The sequence below is a fragment of the Eubalaena glacialis genome, chromosome X (genome assembly GCF_028564815.1).
Source record: "Eubalaena glacialis isolate mEubGla1 chromosome X, mEubGla1.1.hap2.+ XY, whole genome shotgun sequence".
NCBI lineage: Eukaryota > Metazoa > Chordata > Mammalia > Artiodactyla > Balaenidae > Eubalaena > Eubalaena glacialis.
In genome coordinates, this window is record NC_083736.1 from 112,307,537 (window position 1) to 112,329,313 (window position 21,777).

Genomic DNA, 21,777 nt, shown 5'->3' on the forward strand with positions numbered 1-21,777 from the left:
CTTTTTTTCTTTCTCTCTCTCTTTTGTTTCTTTGGGGGATTTGTTTGTTTTTCTGTGTTTTGTCTTTTTTGTTTTGTTTTGGGTTTTGGGCTTTTATTCTCTCTCTCTCTGTCTCTCTCTGTCTTAGAGATAGGGAGGGAGATCGCTTTGGCGAACCGAGCTTGCAGCCAATGAACCCGCCTTCCAGATTGGTGTGAAGACAGAAGTGAGGTGGGGGGCGGGGAGGGGGTGTGAGAGAGCCTGGAAGCGAGAGAGAGAGAGAGAGAGAGAGAGAGAGAGAGAGAGAGAGAGAGAGAGAGAGAGAAGAGAGGAGGTGGTGGAGGAGGAGGACTAGTGTGGGGTGGAAAGGAAGAGTGAGCGAGAGCAAGTTGAGGGGAGGGGGTGAAAGAGCCGGCGAATTCTTTTTCTTTTTCTATTATTATTTTGAAGACTCCCGAGTTGCGCCCATGCTCTTGTCAGCTTCGTTCTAGGCGTAGCACGGCCAGGCAGAAGAAAATGGGGCAAAGCGTGCTCCGGGCGGTCTTCTTTTTAGTCCTGGGGCTTTTGGGTCATTCTCACGGAGGATTCCCCAACACCATCAGCATAGGTAAGCGCGAGCCAGCCCGCCGGTCGGGCCGGGCTTTCTTGCACCCGAGACCACTGCCCTGGCGTGGCTACTGCGGCCGCGGGTCCCTGTCCTGCATGGCCTGGGAAGGGACTGGGGACGGGGATCGGGCAGGAATCTCGGGGATCTGAGCCTCAGAGAGCTGGCTGGTCTGGGGAGCATCGGGAACCAGAGAGGTGATCTCCTGGGGCTTGGCGGGGTGGGCTGCCGCCTTTTCCGAGCCGAGCGGAGCAGGGGAGGCATGCCAGAGGCTGGGAGGCTGCAGCCGGGCGAAGAGTCACGGCTTTTCGGCTCGCTGCTCTGGACTTTGCCATGGCGTGCGTGCCGCCGCTGGAAGTTGTCCCAGGGTGATGCCGCCTGTCTGGCTGCGCCAGGGCGCGTAACCCGGTCCGGGGCGCCCTGTCCCGCGTCTCCGGGTCCCGGGAGACCGGCTAGCGCTGGGGGAGGTGGAAGCCCACCCTGGATTCCCCCAGACCCGGGCAGCAACCGAGGTCAGTGGCGGATGGGGTAGGAGGCGGGGGTGAGACTAGGAGCTGAGCCAGCGAGCGGCGAAGTCACGCAGACCACGAATTCGTGAATTGCCGCTGTGTCTGTCTGGAGCCCGGCTCCCGGGCGCTGGGAGGGAGTTCTCTCGGCTTCTCCCTGGATTTACTAGTCAAGAAGTTAGAATTATTGCCATTACAGAACCAGGCCCCTGTACTGTCAGGGGGGAGCGGGGGCCTGTGGGGAACAGGATGGGGCAGCAGGGGGAATGGAATTGTTTTTCTTCCCAACCTTTCCCTTTGCGCCAGGAAAAGATGAACCAGCTTGTGGAGATGGGAGGTAGCGGAGGAAGAGGGGAAAGGAAGCTACCGCCTGAGAAAGAACCAAGTCCCACTCTTGGTTCCATCGTCCTACCCCAAAGCAGCCTCCTCTTCCCTCTTTCCCCTTTCCCCCTTCTCTCCAGCCTCTCCTCCGACTCTTTAGACGAAAGCTAGGTTTCTCTTGGCCAAAATTTGAGTTCACAAGAGTCTTCAAAGACACACAGGTTGAAAATCAATCATGATCATGCACCCGGGTATCACTGAGAGGTTATCGCCTATCTGTAGCTCCCCAGTTTCTAACCGCTTCTGGGCGGGACACAAGCCAAATCTTGGTTCCCTTTGCTTATAGGTGGACTTTTCATGAGAAACACGGTGCAGGAGCACAGCGCTTTCCGCTTTGCTGTGCAGTTATACAACACCAATCAGAACACCACCGAGAAGCCCTTCCATTTGAATTACCACGTAGATCATTTGGATTCTTCCAATAGTTTTTCTGTGACTAATGCTTGTAAGTAGATCCGCTTTTCCTCCTTTTGGGACCTGGGAACCTCATTTGCATTTTGCTTGTGGGACTTGGGGTCTGCGTAAGTGCTGGGGTGGTGATTGCCTTAGTAGACATTTTAGGAGCTCTAGTCAATCCAGGTTTCATGTGACATAAATCAACTCCAGAGGATCCTGCTGAGGGAGGGACTTAAGGCAAGTACACAAAACTCTGTTGTGAATAATGTTTCATGCAAAAGTTTCATTTTCCTCCCTGCTAAACTGGCGCTCCCTCCCCCGCAACCCCCTCCCTTTTTTTTTCCTTTGGCTGGGAAAAAAAAAGAGAAAAAATAGCATGGTTGTTCAGGGAAATTTCTTCAGTTGAGATTAAAGAAAGAAGCCTCTTGATTGAGTCAATTCAGGATGTGCATTACTTGACTGTTAAAGCTAGCACCTGGCTGTAGGAATGAGCTGAATCTGACAATCGCTTAATATATAGGAGCCAAATATGAGAAATTCTACAAACAAGTGACCTTAAGGGACAGATCAGGCTGGGTTACCTGGCCTCTTTCTGTCCTAGAATATCACCTTTCTTACCGAGAGAGCTCTGATAGGAACTGATGAGACTACAAACTGATTACAAGTGATGAACGCCTGGCAAACTGAGGGGAAGGGAGAAAGTGCTCAGGTGACTCTTTGGAAAGCTACTTCTGTTCTGTCTCCCCTAGTGTTGTTCAACTCCCCCCACCCCCGCCATTGTTAAGGACAACACAGTTCTTAACTTAGAGCAAAAGGTGGAAGGCGGAGGCTTGCAGCAGGAAAACCGAATACCAAAAGGGAAGAATTTCATCAGCCCCCAAAGCAGTTTCTGAAACAGCTAGTTGTGCCCTGTGATTGTTCCTGTGGGGACATTTCATTTTGAGAAGTAAAACCACGGGAACCTAGATGACTAATAGCTTGTTGGACACATGTTTTTCTTGAATGTTTTATGAGAAAGACTGATAATTCTTCATCTGAGCTTATTTCATGAAAAGTTTTCACAACAATGAGGGTGAGGATGGCATAAATATGTTTTGCTTTTATGGCTGGTGTAGTTGGGAATTTTTGATTTTTGATTTTCTTTCAGGGGAGAAATGATGTTTATATTTGGTTGGGTGAAACTTTGTATATGACTTTCTTCAAATTCTTCTGCCTCAAAGGATATGTGATTTCCAAAAACTGTTGAAAGGGTCTCCAAGGGCACAGCTTCCTTGGATTTGAAGACTTAGGTCAAGGGGATGGAGGTGAATTACTTTGCAAGAAATTGTGACAGGTATCAGCTTTAAGAAAATTTTACCTGAAGGTACAGATCCTTATATGAACATGTTCTGAGATACTCTGTATTTGACATGCTTTGGCTTTCCGACATTGACAAAAATAGGAGCTTATTAACTCCAGCTAAGTGTGAAAGTTACAAAATGTCTGTCTATACTTTGCATCTGATTTTGGTAATCCCAGCCTGTCTCTTCAGCACACTTACAACACACATCTGACTCTTAATCCTGCAGCCCTGAGATCTTGTCAAGAGGCCGAATTCCAAAGGCAGCTTCCTAAATATCAGTTAGAACAGATTTAAAACCAAATACATGAAACTACCCAGATTTATTATTATTTATAATGGATAATGTTTATTTCAACTCACTTTAGTGTCTTTCCACTGATGTTGACTGAGATAAGAGTGCTAATTGACTTCTCAGGAATGATTAATTTCCAAGGTTTTTGGTCTTGCTGTTTATGGTCAAATCAGATTGACACTAGCCAGCCCAGGGCCATCAGAAGGCTACTCAAGGAGCAATCAGGAAATGATCCTTGCCATGTGAAAAGCTCAGGTTTGAGAACAGGCACTAAGTCATCTGTATTGGTGTTGAGTTGCCTTAATGCCTTACCTCTCAGGGCAATAAAGGGACAACCATGAAAGGAAAAGAAATTGATCAACCCCCCCCCGCCCCGGCCCGCCACTGCCGTAAGTCCACAACACTTCATCTTACAAGCTTATAAGGCTGGGTTATGGCTGGGGGTTTGAAAGTGTGGCATAAGGGGTGTGGCTTACTGGGCAACAGGAAAGACAAAACAAAAAGGCGACCTTGCCCTTAGCTATGCCAAATACACACATATGCACACACTGACTTACACAGGAGAGATTTCCAGAAACCAGTGATGTGTACCCAGCTGCCTGTTGCACACTCAGACTTTACAGCTCAGAAGACAGAGGAGGAAAGCTGTCATCTTCTCCGGTCCCCGAAACAGTCCTCTCTGAATGTCACAATCATTGAATGGGGGCCAGATCTCAAAGCTGTCTCCTGGCAGCTGCTACCTACAATCTTAGTATGAGAAAGATGACTAGTCCAACCACCGTCTGATAGTCTCTGAATGCAGAAAACAATCATTTCACGGGGCCAGGGAAGCCCTGCAGGTGTATCTCATTTCTTTCCCTGGCCTTGATAGTTCTTTTCTCATGGAAGTGAAGATCACATATCACAGATGTCGGCACACAATACTAGTTCAGCACTGGAGCCTGGCAGGTGACCCCTGGTTCCATTCTTACAATTTATTGCACAGAGAAAAAAAAACCCTGGATCCTCTAGCCTGCCCCTCCCTGGAGACTTAGGGAGAATTTGAGAAAACCCCAGATGAGTCCAAACCTGCTCACCCACCTCTCCTGTCTGGTTCAATATGGAATAGAATGGCAAAAATTAAAGAAACTTTCCCCTCTTCCCATTCAAAACTCCTAGTTTCAGCTTCCCCTAACACTACAATTGATCTCTTTCCATGATCTTTCCTGCACCCTCAATCTTGCGGCAGGCACACACTTTTGAGGACACAGGTATGCAGGTAAACGAATATGCCAAAAATAAACAAACGGTAATGCCTTCTGTATGTGTCCCTGCTCTCTGCTCTCCCTCTGCATCCCCTCCCCCAATGTATTCAGAGAGTTTCCCTGCAATGAATCCCAGGCATCAGTTATTTAAAGACTCTTCTTCACCAGCAACCAATTCTTTTCTGCACAACCCCCAAGAGGTTTGCTTAAGACAGACTCCGACTTCAATCCGCATCTTAAGAGGCAAATAAAAGCATCTCTGGCTTTGAAAGGTGGTTCATTTGGGATCTCAGCTCAGAGGTGAATTGAAGTTTATCAAAGAGACTCAGCTGATTTGGAGTACATGTTCTTATTTCGTAGGGATTAACTGAGTTTGCTGCTTTACTTTTCAGTTTGGCTAGGTAGCCCCAGAAAGAAGCATGGTGTGAATATTATGATTTCAGGATACATACATTCATACAAACACACACACACACACACACACACACACGGGCACCCATACACCCATAATCAGTACTTATGAAAAGAGGTGTTACACACGTTTTAAGTTGTATACACGTCTGTTCTTTAAAAACCAGATTTGATCATCGTAGGGCTTTGGGGAATGTGGCAACACCAAGGGACTGCTGGGTCCCATTGGTGTGGCTTGCTGCCCTGGTTCCTCAGGAAATGCCTCCGATTCCCTTGAAGTCCCCTCCTGTGTCTTTCTGCTGTGCACTTGTAGTGCACTCCACACTACATCACCCCAGCCTCTGCAGTGTCAGCTCATTAGCACACAGATCTCATATTCCCTCTCTGCACTGTCATTGCAAAAATTGCTGTTGTACACCTTTACAGCCAACAAATGTGCTCGTGGATTACGCGCTGTTTGCAAGAAGCAAGGAAAAGGCAAATGTAACCTTAAAGGTTATTCACCGCAGAATTGTGCTCTTAACACATTGGCTTAAATAAAAATCTGTTGATGGAGGCGTAATAGTGATGGTGGGACTGAGAGTGGGACTTAGGGGTGCAGGCTCTAACGGAGCCCCAGGCAAAATCCCTTTTGCCGGCTAAATGTAACTCATCAGCTGCAAATTTTTATTCCATTCATTTTTTTCAAGCTATTTGAAATATACCTGCTAACTGAGAGCACGCTCCTTTTATAACTGAGCGCGTTTCGCTACCAAGTAAGTGTACTTAGCTGAGACAGGTTTCCCTCTCTTGCCCACAGAGTCACAATTTAAATTATCTAATTATTCTAACTGCCAGGATCCATTTAACGGTTTAAGTCCATTTGGGAAAGAAATGTCTCCCCTGATCCTATTCTCTGCTCTTTGGCGGGTTTTGTTTGTTCTTTTCATGTAATCTTTGGAAGCAGGGTGAAGACCCACAGTATCACGGCTCCCGCCTTCAAACAGATCTTCACACACTAACCAAAGTCAATAGCTCCAGCTCCACCTCCCACCCCCCAACTCCCCCATCTTTGTGCCTTTGCCGCTCTCCCTCTCTCTCCTGGCCAGTCTTCCATAAGCTCACTGGCTTAGCTCACTTCTCAGCCCCTCTGGCCAGCTGGCTTAGACTACTGAAGCACGAAGAGGTCGCCAAAGATTTAAGTCACCTTCTCACAAGGTTTATTATGGGTTTTTTTTAATCTATTTTTTACGTGGCGAGGAGGGAGGAAGGTGATGCTATTCATTCGGGCCATAAAAATAGACGGCAATCAGCAGGCTGTAAAGGTGAGCTTCCAGCAAAGTGTATCACCTCCCCTAGAAGGTGGCTTCCTGGTGATCTACTAAGGAGGGGGTGGGGGGCGGCAGGAAGGGTCTGAGGGGAAGGAACAAAGAAAACTACTTGGTTCTCCGTCTATGCCTACTGCAAGATGAGCCATGGTTTTTCTTCCTCTCAGCAATTTTAACTTTCTTCCTTAAAATGTGACTAGTTTCTCACATCCCCCACTTCTGCCTCTATCCGAGGTCGTCTTCTTAATTCTGCATTTCCCTCCCTACTTGCCAAGACTGAATGAGAATAGTGGGCGCTGGTTGAGGTTTCTATGATATGTTTTTGGCTCCTGGTATATTTTTAAATTTCATTATTATGGGTAGTCAGAGGTGATTGGCTGGTTTCATTTTAAGAGATTGAAAAATAAACGAAGCTTCTGAGGCATCGTTATTAGTCTTCCTTTGTGGCTGAGAGATTTGTCATTTTTATACAACTGGCTAAAGGATGAAAAGACAGCATGGATTTTAAGAGAGGGCCAGAATTTTAGAAGGTAGAATTCATACCTTCAGGGGAGGAGGATAAACATGCTAATTCAGATGATTTAACTCTTAACTTCTTAGATTGAGACAGGAAATATATTTGAAGGACCTTTCAGAAAACTCTTCATCTTCTCGAAGGTCAGAGAAATTATCTGCATACTTTACCTGGCCCATTAAAAAAAAAAAAATCAAGTTTTGACTTTGTTCCTTTGGCTTTGATACTTTGGGTCTAATTAGATGACATGTCCACAGGAGGGTGCAATTCAAACCCCAGGTGGGGGGCTCCGGGCATTTTTCAGTAGGAGTGTGGGAGTTGTGCAGACACAGAAGCAAGTCCCTCCCTGCTGGGGAGATGTCTGGGCTCCAGTCAGAGAGTGACAAATAGCCTCAGCCTGTGCGTGGGGTGAGCCTTGAGCCAGGGCAGCAGTCCGCGGAAGGGGTCGGTACTTGGCAAAACGTTAACATGGACAGAATTTGTCCTCTTCTCACTTCTACCTCTTCTCTCACCATCATTTTCCCCTCCTGCTCTGCCTGCCCAGCCCAGGCCCTTTTGCTGGTGTCCAACTGGCCTGTGATTCTGGTATCCCACCCACAGTAAACTGACCTAGGGACTGTTTCCTGCTCTGGACTTTTCCAGACCTAATGCTCCTTCTCCATCAGAATATCTCTGTCCTTAGTCCATCCTCCTCAGGGCCTTTACTCTCCTTTGAGGGTGACGGCTTCTTATCTAATATAAGAATCTTGCTGAAAGTGGCTGATAAGGGGTTAATATACCTGACTGGGGAGTGTTTGCTTTAAAACCGGGGACTATGGGAACCATAATGCCTCAATTCCAAGGAAAGATACTCAAATGGGGGTGTTTCTGGACATGAGGTGCCGAGTAGCTGTTCACTCTACTCAAACCAGAGATCAGCTGCCCCTGGTCAGGGAACACCTCTATAGGTCAAAGTCAAAAGGCCCCTGCATGTGGTAGGTTTGGTGTAAGTACACCCAAGGCATAGGGGAGGTACAGCTTCACCATGTTGAACTTAAAAGTCTTTCCGGTAATTTGGGAAGCAACCAAAGGTCATAGGGATTCATTTTATTAAAGAAGTAAATATATACAGCTTTTTGTATGTTACTCATGCCTCAATAAAGTGGTTCTTTAAAAAGTGTAAACTTTTTGTATGTACTACCAAAAAACAAACCAAAAAAGAGGCTGCTGTAGAGTCTGAAGGTGCCTATGTGGGCATTGGCAGGGGATGCACTGGCATGGAAAGGAAGTCGTAAGAGGGGAGAAAGGTGGTGACGAAGCTGGGTCTCAGACTGAAAGCTTTCTTTCCCTGGGATGGCACGTAGAATGCAGTGATTATGAGGCAGTATCTACCTCTGGAGGGACTTGAAAGCCTAGCCGAGCAGTGTCTCCTCCCCACTCCCTCCATCCCTCCCTCGCCTTAACTCAAGTATACACTCTGGCTTCCCTCCCAGTGGAAAGAGGCAGAATACAGTAAGTCCCCTACATACGAACCTTCAAGTTGCGAACTTTCAAAGATGCGAACGTATTATAAACCTATTACAGTACAGTACTATATAGGCGATTATGTTAGTTGGGTACCTAGGCTAACTTTGTTGGACTTACGAACAAATTGGACTTATGAATGTGCTCTCGGAACGGAACTCGTTGGTATGTAGGGGACTTACTGTACTCTCTTCTGGATTTCTGTTTGAGCATTGGTCAGAGAAGTAAGTGTTTACAGCCCTCTGTCTGGACTTCCCTTCTCCTCAGTTCCTAACTACCACTGGCTTCTTTAGCACTTGTCCTCAACATGACCGTCATTTGTCCTTATTTGGAAGGGGGCATGGGGTTAAGGATAAGGATGAGGAAAGGAAACACAGCTGGTCATGACCCCTTAACCCTACGGGGCACAATTCAGCCTAGAACAGCACTTCTTTCATGTGCACACCAATGACCTGGGGATCTTGTTAAAATGAAGATTCTGATTCAACAGGACTTCAGCGTCCAAAAATTTGCATTTCTAGCAAGCTCCCAGGTGATGCCAGTACTGCTGGTACTCAAACCACTCTTTGTAGGGAGACTGTGATTACCAAAGAAAAAGTCTCTCCCAGACAAGCTCTTACCCACATGCCTTTCAAAGAAAGCTCTATAAGAGACACATCTGGCTCATTCTGACTCAACGATGTCCCTATCATACTCCTAACCACGCTGTGTTCGTTTCAGCCATGTCTGTAGGTGTCTGATGAGAGCATCTGATGAGAGCATCTACTTAGAGCTGCTTTTCGTAGGGAATTGGAATGGAGACTGGAAGGCAGGCTGAGAGAGGAGGTAGCTCATGAGCCAGGCTGACAGTATCTTGGCTTCTTGCCACACCCCAAATTGTCCCTTTTAGAAACAACCTGCCCAAGAGAGCTACGGTTGGCATGCAGTTCCAACTGCCTTTCCACTTTGCTTCTCTGGGTCAAGGCATGCCAGAAGGGGGCATGTAGCATCTGCTCCTCAGCTGTCTGACTTCCCTTCAACAGGGTTAGAAACATGTACAGCACAACCCAAATTCTGTCTGGTTCCCTAAGAACCTGAAAAATTGACTCCATTTTCCAGGCCAGTGCCAGGCACTCATTGAGAGCTAGAGGGAAGGGAGGGGAAGTGGTGTCACTTTCTAACACATTTGAGCTGAGGACTGCTCCAGGGTAGCCATTGAAAGCTTACCCAGTGTCATTTGAGGACTGCCACCCTATTACCCCAGATATTGCCCCCCAACAGCCTGCCATTAGTCTGAAATTCCACAAATTCATTTGTTTGTGTTACGGCACCAAAGACCTGTGCTAAAATGCAAGCATGCTATCTCTGGAAGGGGATGAGTTAAATCCTTATCAGCCATTACTATTTTGACCAGAATTCTTTGATGAGATTACCACCTGTTACCTTGCAGGATCCTCAGAGGAGGTTTTGCAAGACGGGTAAGTGACCCAGCACAAGGGACCAGCCCAAGAGAGTGGGGCGCCAAATGGATGGTGGGCATTCAGGGGGCAGTGGGAGACTCTTGAAGATGAGGAAGAGTCCCTCAAATACACTTCACCTGGTTTGCAACATTTGATCTTCTCCATAGATAAAATCTGGTAGTTTATTCGCTAAGATTTTAGTTGCTTTTAACCCTCCAAGTCACAACTTTCCAGTGGTAGTGGGCTTGCTGCCTCTTCCGTGCATGGTTCTTTGTTGCAACAGATGATCTCAGTCTCTGGATTCCCCATAATTACTGTGGGATATTTTCAGAAGTATAATCAGATTGTGATGGGGGGGTGGTGAGGATTCTTTTTAACCTTTTAGAAAATGTTGCCATCAAAAATAGTCCCCTTTCAGTTATCTGTGATTGACTGATCTACCTTGCCAATTACTCATTGCAATCAGGGCCCTCATCCTTGCTGCTACCCAGAAAGGGATCTGGCTACAGTAATGGATGAGACAGGAAGAGATGCAGGACCCAGCCCACAGAGGAATCACTGCGTGGATGTGGGTGTGGGTTTCTGTATGGATGAACACCTTTGTAAATTTAAGGTAGAAAGGCCACTAACATCCACATTCAGCCAGAACCTGTAATAGATTCTCAAATATTCTTATACCTTATTGCTATTTCCAAGGCTACTTGGTTATTTTAAAACAGTTTTTCTTGAATTAGACCACTTGCAGCAGAATCACCAGAGATGCTTGTTAAACATATGAATTCCTAGGTTACACTCCAGATATATTAAATCAGAAAATATAAGGATAGGCCTTTTTGACAAGCTCTGTGGGTGATTCTAATGCACACATGATTTGGGAATCACTAGTTTAATTAGCGCTGGTAGTGCAAACAGAGATATATGGATTCATACTGAATATTTGTTGAGCACCCACTAAGCACGAGGCATTGTACCAGGCACTTTCACACACGTTACTTCTGTAAGTAAGTGAGGTGCTATCAGCCCATGCAAGCATTAGTGAGTTTGGCTTAGTTTAATTAGCCCTGGTAGTGCAAACAGAGATATATGGATTCATACTGAATATTTGTTGAGCACCCACTAAACACCAGGCATTGCACCAGGCACTTTCACACACGTTACTTCTGTAAGTAAGTGAGGTGCTATCAGCCCATGCAAGCATTAGCGAGTTTGGCTCTCAGATTGGAAATTCAAGACTTGAAAGAACTAAGAGATTAACCTCAAGTCACAGTCTCTGAGGTAAACAAAGCAAAAATGTTCTTTGAGATGGTAAGTAGAGACAAGGAAATGATTTTCATTTTGACGATGCTTCTTCCCTTCTTTGCTTGTTAGCTAATGATTGGTCCTTAGCCATGCTACAAACTAGATGTCATGTCACATGCCAACCCATTTGTTAAAAATAGATGCACTGCAATCAGTTTATACAGCATTCATTGTGCCATCCTTGCTCTCAACAAATTTAACAGTAGGGCTGAAATAATAACTGCCATTCACTGAACCTATGCCACATGGAAGACACTGCACTAAGCATGGTACATGCCTTATCTCATGGAATAGTCACAACATTGCTAGAAAGGAGCTACTCTCATCCCCATTTTATAAAAGAGGAATCAGAGGTGGTTCAAAATATCTATAAGCAACTAGCTCAAGGTCACACAGCTAGCTAATTAGTGGAGTCAGGGTTCTGTCTGAGATCTTCCTGTCTCTAGAGTCTGGACTCAATTTCAACTGGGGTTGCAATCACAGATGATGACAGAGGCCAGGTGGATCACATAAATGTGGAAATTGGGCAGGTATGGAGTGGTGGGGCCTGTGGCAATCTGGAGACTCCAGGTCGCTGCCTGAATACATTCAAATCCGATGTTGTAAACCACTGTGGGACAAAAAAACATCTGCAACAGGACTTGGGGTGGTAGGAGGTGGAAGGTACAAGTTTCGGACCTCTGCACCACACCATCCACCTCCCTCTAGCAGCTAAGTTACTGGCTGAGGGAAGCTCTATTAACTGAAAAAAACAAAGAGAAAAATCTCTGCTTAGTAAAAGTCCTATTTTGACTTTTTCTTCTTCGTGTTCCATCAAGGTACCTCAATATGGCAGAACTTTCCCTCCTTTGTCCTTTCGGCCTTACATGCATACACTGTATATCCAGTGGCCTTTCACGGTTGAGTGCCAGCTCAACTCTAATCGTCTCCCAGGCAATGCTGAGGCCTGCAGCAAGGTCAGAACGCTGGCACAGAGTCATTAGCAAGTGCTCAGCAGGCCAAAAGAGGTACTTCTGGACGGTGCTATGGGGGAAACGGCTTAGATTCTGGTACATGCAAATCCCAGGTCTACGACTGGGAGGCCGCTGGGTCAAGTAAGGCTCTGTCAACATTCACCCAGGGTAGGAGCCCCCCATACACCCCGAGACAGAGGCTCACCAACTTTAGACAGGGGTCCAAAATAGAGATGTAGAGTTAGTTGCTTGGAGTTGTAAACTGACCTAAGCCGACTGGTCATTCACAATAATTAGGTATATTTCATTGGATACCAATAGCCAGTGATTGTTAGAGTTAGGGCTATAGGTCTTCTCCCCATAACCTCACTACCAGGTGTAAAAGTAAACCTCATACAAAATTCTTTTTCTCGTTAAAATAATGGCAAGCAGGCGTAAAAATAGTTGGACAGCCTGTCCTGTAGGCTCAGTCAAGTTCAGCTCCCTTTCCTTTTAGGTGCGCCAACAACACCTTGCACGAAGGTTCACTTGAGGCAGACAAAACAATACCCTAGTGGCAGGATGCAGCTAACCAAGAATCCTCATTAGTGGCTGCCCACAGGACTATTTACAAATTAAGCCTAGGGTACCATTCCAAGGGATAACACTATAGAGCTTGTTAGACCCTTGTATCTTCTTTCTGCTAGTTTGGGAACACCTCTACCATATGTCTAGCCAACCCACATATGTTAAACACTACTGATTTCACCAATGAGAAACTTAATGTTAATTAACAAAGTCTCTGGTGTCCATTGAAGATAAAGATATGCGAAGTGCTTGTAGAACCACTTCTTGATTAGAATTATTAAATGCTAGGTAACCACTCCTGCACTTTGTATTTCCCAATAAGGGTAACTGACCACACCAAGGGTGTTGATTCAGACCAAATAATCCACATATATACCACACAAGTTATGTTGAAGTCTTGTAAAATCATTTACAGAAAATATAACATTTGAGATACCATGTTTCTTAGGGCCTTGGGAAGCAGTTAAAACTGCAGGGGGGTATGGGGTAGAGTGGAATGAGCAATGGAGCAAGAATTAGGAGATCTGGGTTCCAGTCTCAACTCTGCCACCCACTGCCTGGATGACCTTGGACAAGCCACTCCGTTCTCTGGTTCTAGTTTTTATCATTTCTAAAATGAGGAGATTCATCTGGATGATCTCTGAGGAGGCTGCCATTTTTTACATCCCATCATTCACTCTTGTCCAAATCCTACCACCTCCGTTTCTAGTAACAGTTTCACTTTATTGCTTACTGAGGCAAGACCATCCAAAATGAAGCCCCTCAGATTCTTCTACTACATCTAGAAACTTCTCATCATATTCATCTATTCTCTGCCTTTATAAGACTGTGATGAAACTATTGAATCCTTGAAACCAATGGACAGTATCTCCAGCCAGTTGTGGCTTATTCTTGCTTGCATCCTAGCGCTTCCACTTACTAGATGTGGAACGTTGGGGCAAGTTACTTAACTTGATTGTGCCTGATTTCCCAATTATAAAGTGGGGATAATAATAATCCTCACCTCATAGGGTTATTGAGAGTTTTAAATGAGATAATTCACAAATCCACATAAAGTACTTAGAGTAATGCCTGGCACATATTGGATATTATTATTATCAACATAATCATTAGTTTAAAATCCTTTGAGCTTTTTGTCCTAAAAACAGAAACGTAGTTTCATTTGAAAAGTAAAATCTCTTGTCACTTTACAGACCAGATTTCCTTCCTGAGTAGCTGCCCTCTGAGGCTTTTTACAGTTCTCAGCTCTGCCCCAAACCCAAGATTATTTTCTTCTGCCAAGAAAGCTATCATGGCACACCTTCAGATCAGCAGCCCACCACCGTGACCCCCTACACCTCTCACCCATGCATCCAAATTTGCCCACCCAGTTTGCCTCTTGTGAGCGACAGCTACTCAGATACTCTGCGATCAAAAACTCTGAGATGCATTTTTCTGCATAATTGAAGGACTACAGGTTCAAGGGAAGACTTAGAGTCTTCTTCCCCAAATCAACTCTTCATCTCTAGTTCCATCTGCTGCCAATCACACAATGAATCATCCTTTCTGTTCTTTTGTGACAATCCATTATCCAAACAGTACGCAAGTGGTCCCCCTGACTCCTGAAAGGCTCAGGAAGCATCCACATGTCCTCTGACAGTTGATTCAGGAGAAGACACTTGGGCCAAGCACCCAGCGGACTGGCTCTGCAGCAAGGCCCTGGAGCTCCTCTTAGAAATGGAGCTGCCCATGGAGGGACACAAGGAAGGGCAGCAAGGAACTGCTCAGGGCCTCCCCAGAGGAAGTGCCTTCATTTCCTTGGGCATTAGTGAGATTTCTCCGTGGGTCCTGGAGTCAAGAGCCCCCAGGGAGCGGAGGGTTGAGGCACTTCATACTGCCCATTCTCCTCTAGAGCGAGCGCTGCCCTGGCACATACACATGGCATACGTCTTCCCCTGGGCCTTCCCATTTCCTGGTGACACTTAGCATTTGACAATCACTTTAGTATCTTGCCATTCAGATGGTGACAACTCAATGGAAACCCACTTCCGGCACATGTCTGAGTCTAGTCCACGCTTTGACTAAATATCACAGCCTCTTACAAGAGTTCGATCCACTTTGTGCAAGAGTTACTAAGAGTGTCCTTTGATCTCCTGGTTTCTGTCAGTCCCAACTCTTACTGTCCCCAGTTCTTCCCTCTACTGCCTGTAGAGCTGTAGAATATAAGGAGAAGCTGAGAACAATGAGGAAAGTTGAGCTCTCTCCTGGGTAAAGAGAACTGGAGCTGCCCAGCTCTTTATACGCTCACTCCTGGCCCTTGGGTTTGGCACCTAACTCTCTGGAGCAAGGTGTTGCTGTTTGACCCTTGCCTAGTAGAAGGCTGTTTCTCCTACTTAGTTTGGAAGCAATCAGAGGGCAAGGAATGGCTCTAAACTGGACTGCCTGCATTTGAATCTTGGCTCTGTCGCTTACTAGCTATGTGACCTTGGGCAAATTACTTAACCTCTCTAAGCCTCGGTTTCCTCATTTGTGAAATGAAGGTGATTATAATAGTAACTACCTTATAAAGTTGTTGTGAACATTAAATGAGATTATCCATGTAAAATATTTACCATGATGCCTGGCGTATAGTAAGTGTTCAATAAATGGTAGCTATTATTAACACAGAGTACTGAGGTGGTTGGTAAGTGGAAGAGAGGAATAGAATTCATCAAAACCAAACTGAACAATAGATTCTTCCCATCTATGGCCATCCCTAAAGCCCTGCAAACTGATTTTTACCCTCTGAATCTGTAGCTGGAACCAGGCCAGATGGGGTTATCTTTGAGTACTCACAGTGCTGCCTCAGGCATAAAGGATTCACTTTGGGGCAAAGTAAAGGAGAAAGAAGCAATTGACTTGATGCCCCAAAAAGCCAGAGAATACACACCACTATGTTTAATCTTGCCGTCATTGAGTGAAATTGTCTAGAAAGACATGATCTCTTCAATTTTTTTATCTGAACAAGATATGCTTGGGATAAAGCAACATGGATATGATAACCTTGGCACTTGCTGGCTGGAAGGAAAGAACAACCTTTTTTCAAATGTAAAGTCTATTTTAATGTGTTTGAAAGTGGGAGAGTGGAACAGTGGATCCTGGAATCTTCACTTAGACAAGGTAAAATGTGAGGCCAGTTGAGCTCTCCCAGCCATGATTTTTCTGAGTTCTTTTAATTAAGGATGATATACGGATGGTAGTTTAGAGCATATCAATTTGAGTGGATGGATTTTCTTCTTTTGATATTGCTTGCCTAAGTCAGACCAAAAATAGCATAGGAAGGAGATATGCAAAAGGTTAAAAGAGAAATTTTGCTAATGTGATTTTCCAGCATTTCAGTCTCCATTCTCTCCAGAGCAGAGGTTAAGTGCTCTGCTCCATAAGCACAGACTCACTAGTAAGGATCCTGCTGAGGACCACTAGGCAATGCAGTCTTTTTCTTGCCCTCTCCTCTGTATGCTGGCCTGATCTACCAGCATGCTGTCTCCAGCAGGCCCAAAGCTGGGTGATGACCAAAAGCATTTTTTTTCCTTCATATCCCAGGGTGCCCTTGCTCCACCTGCATCACTTTCTCTTCTCATTTCCTATCTAAGCCCACTGCTAGGTTGCCTCATGGCATCACTGACATTTTTTCTCTCAGGTGAGGAAACTAAGGAACAGAGAGGCTAAATAACTTGCCCAAGGTCACACAGCCAGTAAATGGCTGAGCTGAGATTATGATGCAGGCCATCTAACTCTTGGCACTTCTCTAAGATGTCTTCCCAACATAATCCTTCTTCTTTTAACTTTCACTGCTACATAATGATGTTATATATGAAAATAATGTCAGTCCTGTCTTTTTTAAATAGGTGGCAGAGAGGAAGAATAAATTCACAGCAAGTGAATTGGAAACGCAGTAGAGCATGAGTTTCAGGGACCACAGTTAATGGTATCTTCCACTTAGTGCCTCCAACGTTAACCTGTCATTTTCCCATCCTCTGATTTATAGTCAGGATGAGCAAAACAAACTCTTGAAATCCTGCTATGGATCACAGACTATTGGAGGTAGATCAAGTAGTTCTAGTCCAACTACCTCATTTTGTGGATGAGGAAAGTGAGGCCAGGAAAGGAGAAGAGGTTTGCCAAAGGTGATGCATCTCCCTAGTGGCAGAAGCAAGATGAGAATCTAGACTGCCAGATTCCCAGAGCAGGGTCTTTGCCACCATATTTTGGAACAGCAGGTGTTGTACTAAAGCAACAGTACAAATTTTATTATGTTACCATTTACTCATATCTTTTTCTTCTCTAATTGTTTCATGTATATAAGTCATAGTACCTCAACTAGATTTTTTAAATGTAGAACATTTTTTATGATTATAGAAGTTAAAATGTAAAATTAATTCATGCTCATTGTAAAAAAAATTCAAAAAAATAAGAAAAATTGTCCAAGTAGAGTAAAAAAAATCACCCCAAATTGGGTTTTACCATATGTACAGATTTGTATCCTGCCTTTTTACTTTATATTATAATAGGGAACATTTTTCTGGACCTCTTAAATGTTCTTTGAAAATTTGATTTTTTAAATGTCTATAAATTATTGTATCACAGTGTCATTTTATTATATGTATATATATATATATATATATGTATGCAATGATTTATATAACCATCACCCAATTTTATGCATTTAGGTGGATTCCCAGTTCACTGAGGTTTATAATTATGCCCCAACTTCCTGTCATATCTGCATCCTAGCACATGTCTGAACATACAGTAAATATTTAATAAATACTTGCTTACTGATTTGTTGCCGTGACATTTCTGGAATGACCATTATTCTTCCAGCAGATTGGGCAACCAAAGTGAGAACTTGACATTCCAACCTCCTTAAGGTACATGTTATATAACACAAGACAAGCAGTATAGCAATAGTGGTTATGCTCAGAAGTCAGACTCTCTGGGATCAAATCTTGGATCCATCACTTTCTAGTTGTATAGCCAAGGATGAGGAGCTTAACCCCTCCAAGCCTCAGTTTTTCTGTCTGACAAATGGGGGAAATGGTAGTGCCCACCTTATGAGGTTGTGGTAAAAATTAAATGAGAAAATATGTGGAAAGTGCTTGGTATATAGTGAGCACTCAACAAATATTAGTTGCCATTATTAATATTATATAATATTATATATATTACATTCCTTGTCAAAGGAATAAAGCACCAGACTTTGTAGTCAGAATACCTGGCTTCTCGTTCCCTCTCTGCTGTTTTCTGGCCCAATGACCTTGCATGAGTTCTTTTACTTGTCTAGGTCTCAGTTTCTTCATCTACAAAATGGGAATAATAATACCTGAGCTGTGTACCTTACAGGGATTTTATGAGGATCAAATGAGAGAATGAATGTGAAGGTGCTTTGAAAACTATGAAGTCAAGTATGATTGTTAGATATGTAAAGTAAGAGGTGATGTATGGTTGTTGTAGGTAGGACTAGCGATGCAGAAGGTACAGGAGACCAGGCTGAATATACTGAGCCTGGAAAGATGTTTATAAAACTGAACCCCTGGTATGGGAAATAGTGACCGTTGGAGAGAGGAGGAACCTTATAGATCATCTAGCCCAACATCTTAATGTTATAAGAAAAATGATTCAGAGACGAGAGAGCTTGAGGTCACAGAGCTAGTCCCAGAAATGGGACTAGGACTCAGGTCTCCTGATTTCCTGAGCAGAGTCCTAAAGCAGTCACTGCAGCTCTTTCTTTATTGGCCTTTGTCTAAAAAGGGATAAGGAAAAAATCCGGTTATTTGTGGAAGTCATGTAGGTAGCAACTGATTAATTGGGGGTTTATTGCAAGGACAAACCCTGAATAGCATAGCTCTACTATATTTTTAAATGCCAACCTTATTCCAGGTAAGGGAGAGAAAGGGGGCAAGAAGGTGATGGGAGGGGGCATCTCAGTCAGGTGGGTGAGTGCCCTCAGAGTTGGCCAGGTTCCCAAGGGACTTCTGTTGTCCCCAGAATGACCGGAACAGCAGATGGCCTTTCTTTGACTGTTAATATTTATCTTTGCAGTCAGTCCTCAGTTGTGTGATTTTGAAAAACTTGGTAAAGCAGATGAAATTGCCAGTTGCTTGAAAATACAATTGCCAATTGTTTGAATGAAGTAAATTGATTATGGCCAGAGGACTATTTGTTTGATGCTGGCAGGCATACAGCCCACGTCAAGCAGGAGCTGCAGCGCTGATGGCAGCTGAGATATCGCTGCATCCCCTGAATTATATCCCTCCAGGTACTCGGTAAATATATGTGTTGGATACTTTCATCTTTACGCTATTTTAGCTGAGATGAGAGCACATAAACACTTCCATCTGACAACCTTTTCAAGTTCAACACCACAGAAGGTTATTTAAAAAAGAAACAAGAAAGGAGTTTTTCAATAGCAGGCTCCAAAGGTGACTAAAAATGCCATCCAACAAGGCAGCCCGTTAAGAAATGTAGTGTGAAATGTGTTAATACGATAAACCCAAATGAGGTCTCACTATTCTTAGCTGCAGAATTTTGGCTGCCTTCCCCAGCTGCCACTGTGGCCCGGACAGAGTCCGTCAAGGTTTACTCCCTACCCCAATCCTCAAGTGCAATCCATCCTCCCGTCAGCTGAAGGAGACCCTACTGCCAGAGGCAGCTGACCCTCAGCTTGTCCTCCGCACAGCTCCTGCACAGAGGGGCTCCCTGCCTTAGCCAGGAAGCACTGGGGGAAGGGAGGAGAAAGCTGTTAAAAGCTCTCTATCCTGCGGCAGCGATCGCTGGCTGCTGCGCGTAAAATGTTCACCGGGTGAAGGCCAGCCAAAATCGGGCCTCCTGTGTCTGGAGTAAGTGGCCATAGTCTGAAATCAGTAAGATGGACGGAAGGTAAAATGACCTTGCTTATCAAGCCCTCTTATGCTAGAACAAGGGGCTCCCCTTGAAATTGGAAAGGAACACATTTCAGGCAAGTCAAAGGCAAGCCTACTTTACACAATGGGAAGTAAACATATGGAACCCCTTAGCCCAGAGTTGGTGGCAGCTGAAAATACAAATACAGTCAGAGAAGGTTCAGTACATTCCTGCTGTCTGGGGACATCTTTAATCTCTGAGCTCAAAATCAGTCAGGACAACCAGATCCTCTGCCAGCCTTAGTGAATGAGTCCTGAAGATGTGGCCTCAGAATTGTGATTGTGTTTTCCAATTAAGCTAGAGAGAAAAAAAAAAAGTGATATTTAGGGTTGGTTGGCTCAAACTGAGTTGCTAAAATCTCTGGTTTGTTCAGAGTTAAATTCTTCCACACGCATAAGGAGGCAATATGTTATGGAAGAAAAAACCTTGCCCTTGCCCTGTCACTACTAACTAGCTATGTGATTGCCTCTCTCTGGGCCTCACCTTTTCCCATTTGTAAAATAAGGGCATTAGACGAGGTGACTCCCAAAGGTCTCTTCCAGCTTCAAATACATTTAATTCAGATGAGATCACAATGTTCCCTTGGAGGGTTTTGGAGGGGCTCAGCACCTTGCCTTGCCCTCCTTTGCTCAGGAGCTCAGGGCCTTCAGGATGCTCTGAACATGCCCCAGACTCCACCGAGATGTTTCACTCAAGACTGGCATCCACAGGAGAGAGCGGTGCAATGGGATTTATATCTCCTGGCCTCTCCCACTCCTCAAGCCTCCAGCTGCCTTGTAAGGAGGTAGAACTGGTTCTGTATGGGGCTTTGGTTTGGTTCAGTGCAATAGGCAAGTTCGGGTTCCAAGTGTTAAAGGCAACATTGCGTGGGCTTTACAGCTAGAGCTGACCTGAGTTAGAATTCTGGTCCTGCCACTTCCGGCTATGTGACCTTCAGCAAGGTACCTAAACACTGTGTGCTTCTGTTTCATCTGTGGGCTGACAGTTACAATACAGCCTCCCTTCCAGAGTGCCTGTCAGGATTGAAGGAGAGAATTCACATCAAATGCTCAGCACAAGGCCCAGCACGTAGTAAATGCTGCCACCAGTGAGCATACTTCTCTACTCTCCACTAAATAGATGTTGAGGTAGAAATCAAAACCAGTAAATCCATCAATATTGAGCTAATAATCAAGGCCATAACGTTTAAGCAGTGGCAAATGATTCAGCTTTTCAGAGCCCCCATGTTTTGGGCCCTCTAACAGCATATTTGCAAATAAACAGGGGCATTCCAGAAACTTCACAGGGCAACAAGAAAGCTATTTCTGGTGGCATTTGGGTTACCCTCCAAATCACACTACTAGGATGGATGGTACTTTCAACTCCCTGCAGAGCCAGCCAGGCCTATGGGGATCCTGCAGGGAGGCTGACAGAGAGGGAGGATCCAAAAGGTGCCTCCTTGATGGGGCTCATTCACTCATAGTGCTGAACAATGTGTTACCTTTCCTGTTCAGGGTGTCAAGTTAAACTGTGAGGTGAGCACAAGGTCGCTAAAGTTGCCATTATCGCCTCCCTTTTCGGGTTCTCACTGGGCGAGCCCCATGGAGAGAGGACAAAGAGAGAGGCTCAGCCTGGGTGTGTGCAGCTGGAAGACGGCAGCTGGAGACCAAACTCACTGTAGAGACAGGAGGAGCTGCCCTTTTGAGATAAAATAACAAGATGAAGTTGAGATGGGGTGGCATCAAAGACGATGAAATATGTATAGCTGATTCACTTTGTTATACAGCAGAAACTAACACACCATTGTAAAGCAATTATACTCCAATAAAGATGTTAAAAAAAAAAGATGATGAAATTACAAGGAAGGTTAATAAAGTACCATTCCTTTACTCCTCAAGCCCTGTCTTCCGCTGTGTGGCTGTGCATTTGGGGGATGACAGGGAGGTGGGAGCAGATAGCATGGAGAATCCGATCCTCTTCATACAGTTCCACTTGCCCATGGTCAAGAGTGCCAACTTTGACCTGGAAACCCCACAGCTCATCTTACACAGGTTACCTAAAGGTAGTTGCTCTTCTTAGGCTCTTCTGAATGAGAAGCCCTCAATCTTTGGGGAGAAAGACCCAAGTAATTAATTGGGAT

At 44.8% G+C, this 21,777-nt stretch overlaps 1 protein-coding gene across 2 annotated transcripts in view; it reads left to right on the forward strand.

The window, feature by feature from the left end:
* Positions 1-365: 365 nt before the first annotated feature.
* GRIA3 (glutamate ionotropic receptor AMPA type subunit 3) overlaps positions 366-21,777 on the forward strand; it is a 285,426-nt gene continuing 264,014 nt past the window's right edge. For both annotated transcript variants that reach the window (XM_061179160.1, XM_061179159.1), the window contains exons 1-2: positions 366-586; positions 1,757-1,915. In XM_061179160.1, coding sequence (XP_061035143.1) covers positions 496-586; positions 1,757-1,915 — 250 coding nt within the window. In that variant the 5' untranslated portion in view covers positions 366-495. The remainder of the gene's footprint in view (positions 587-1,756; positions 1,916-21,777) is intronic.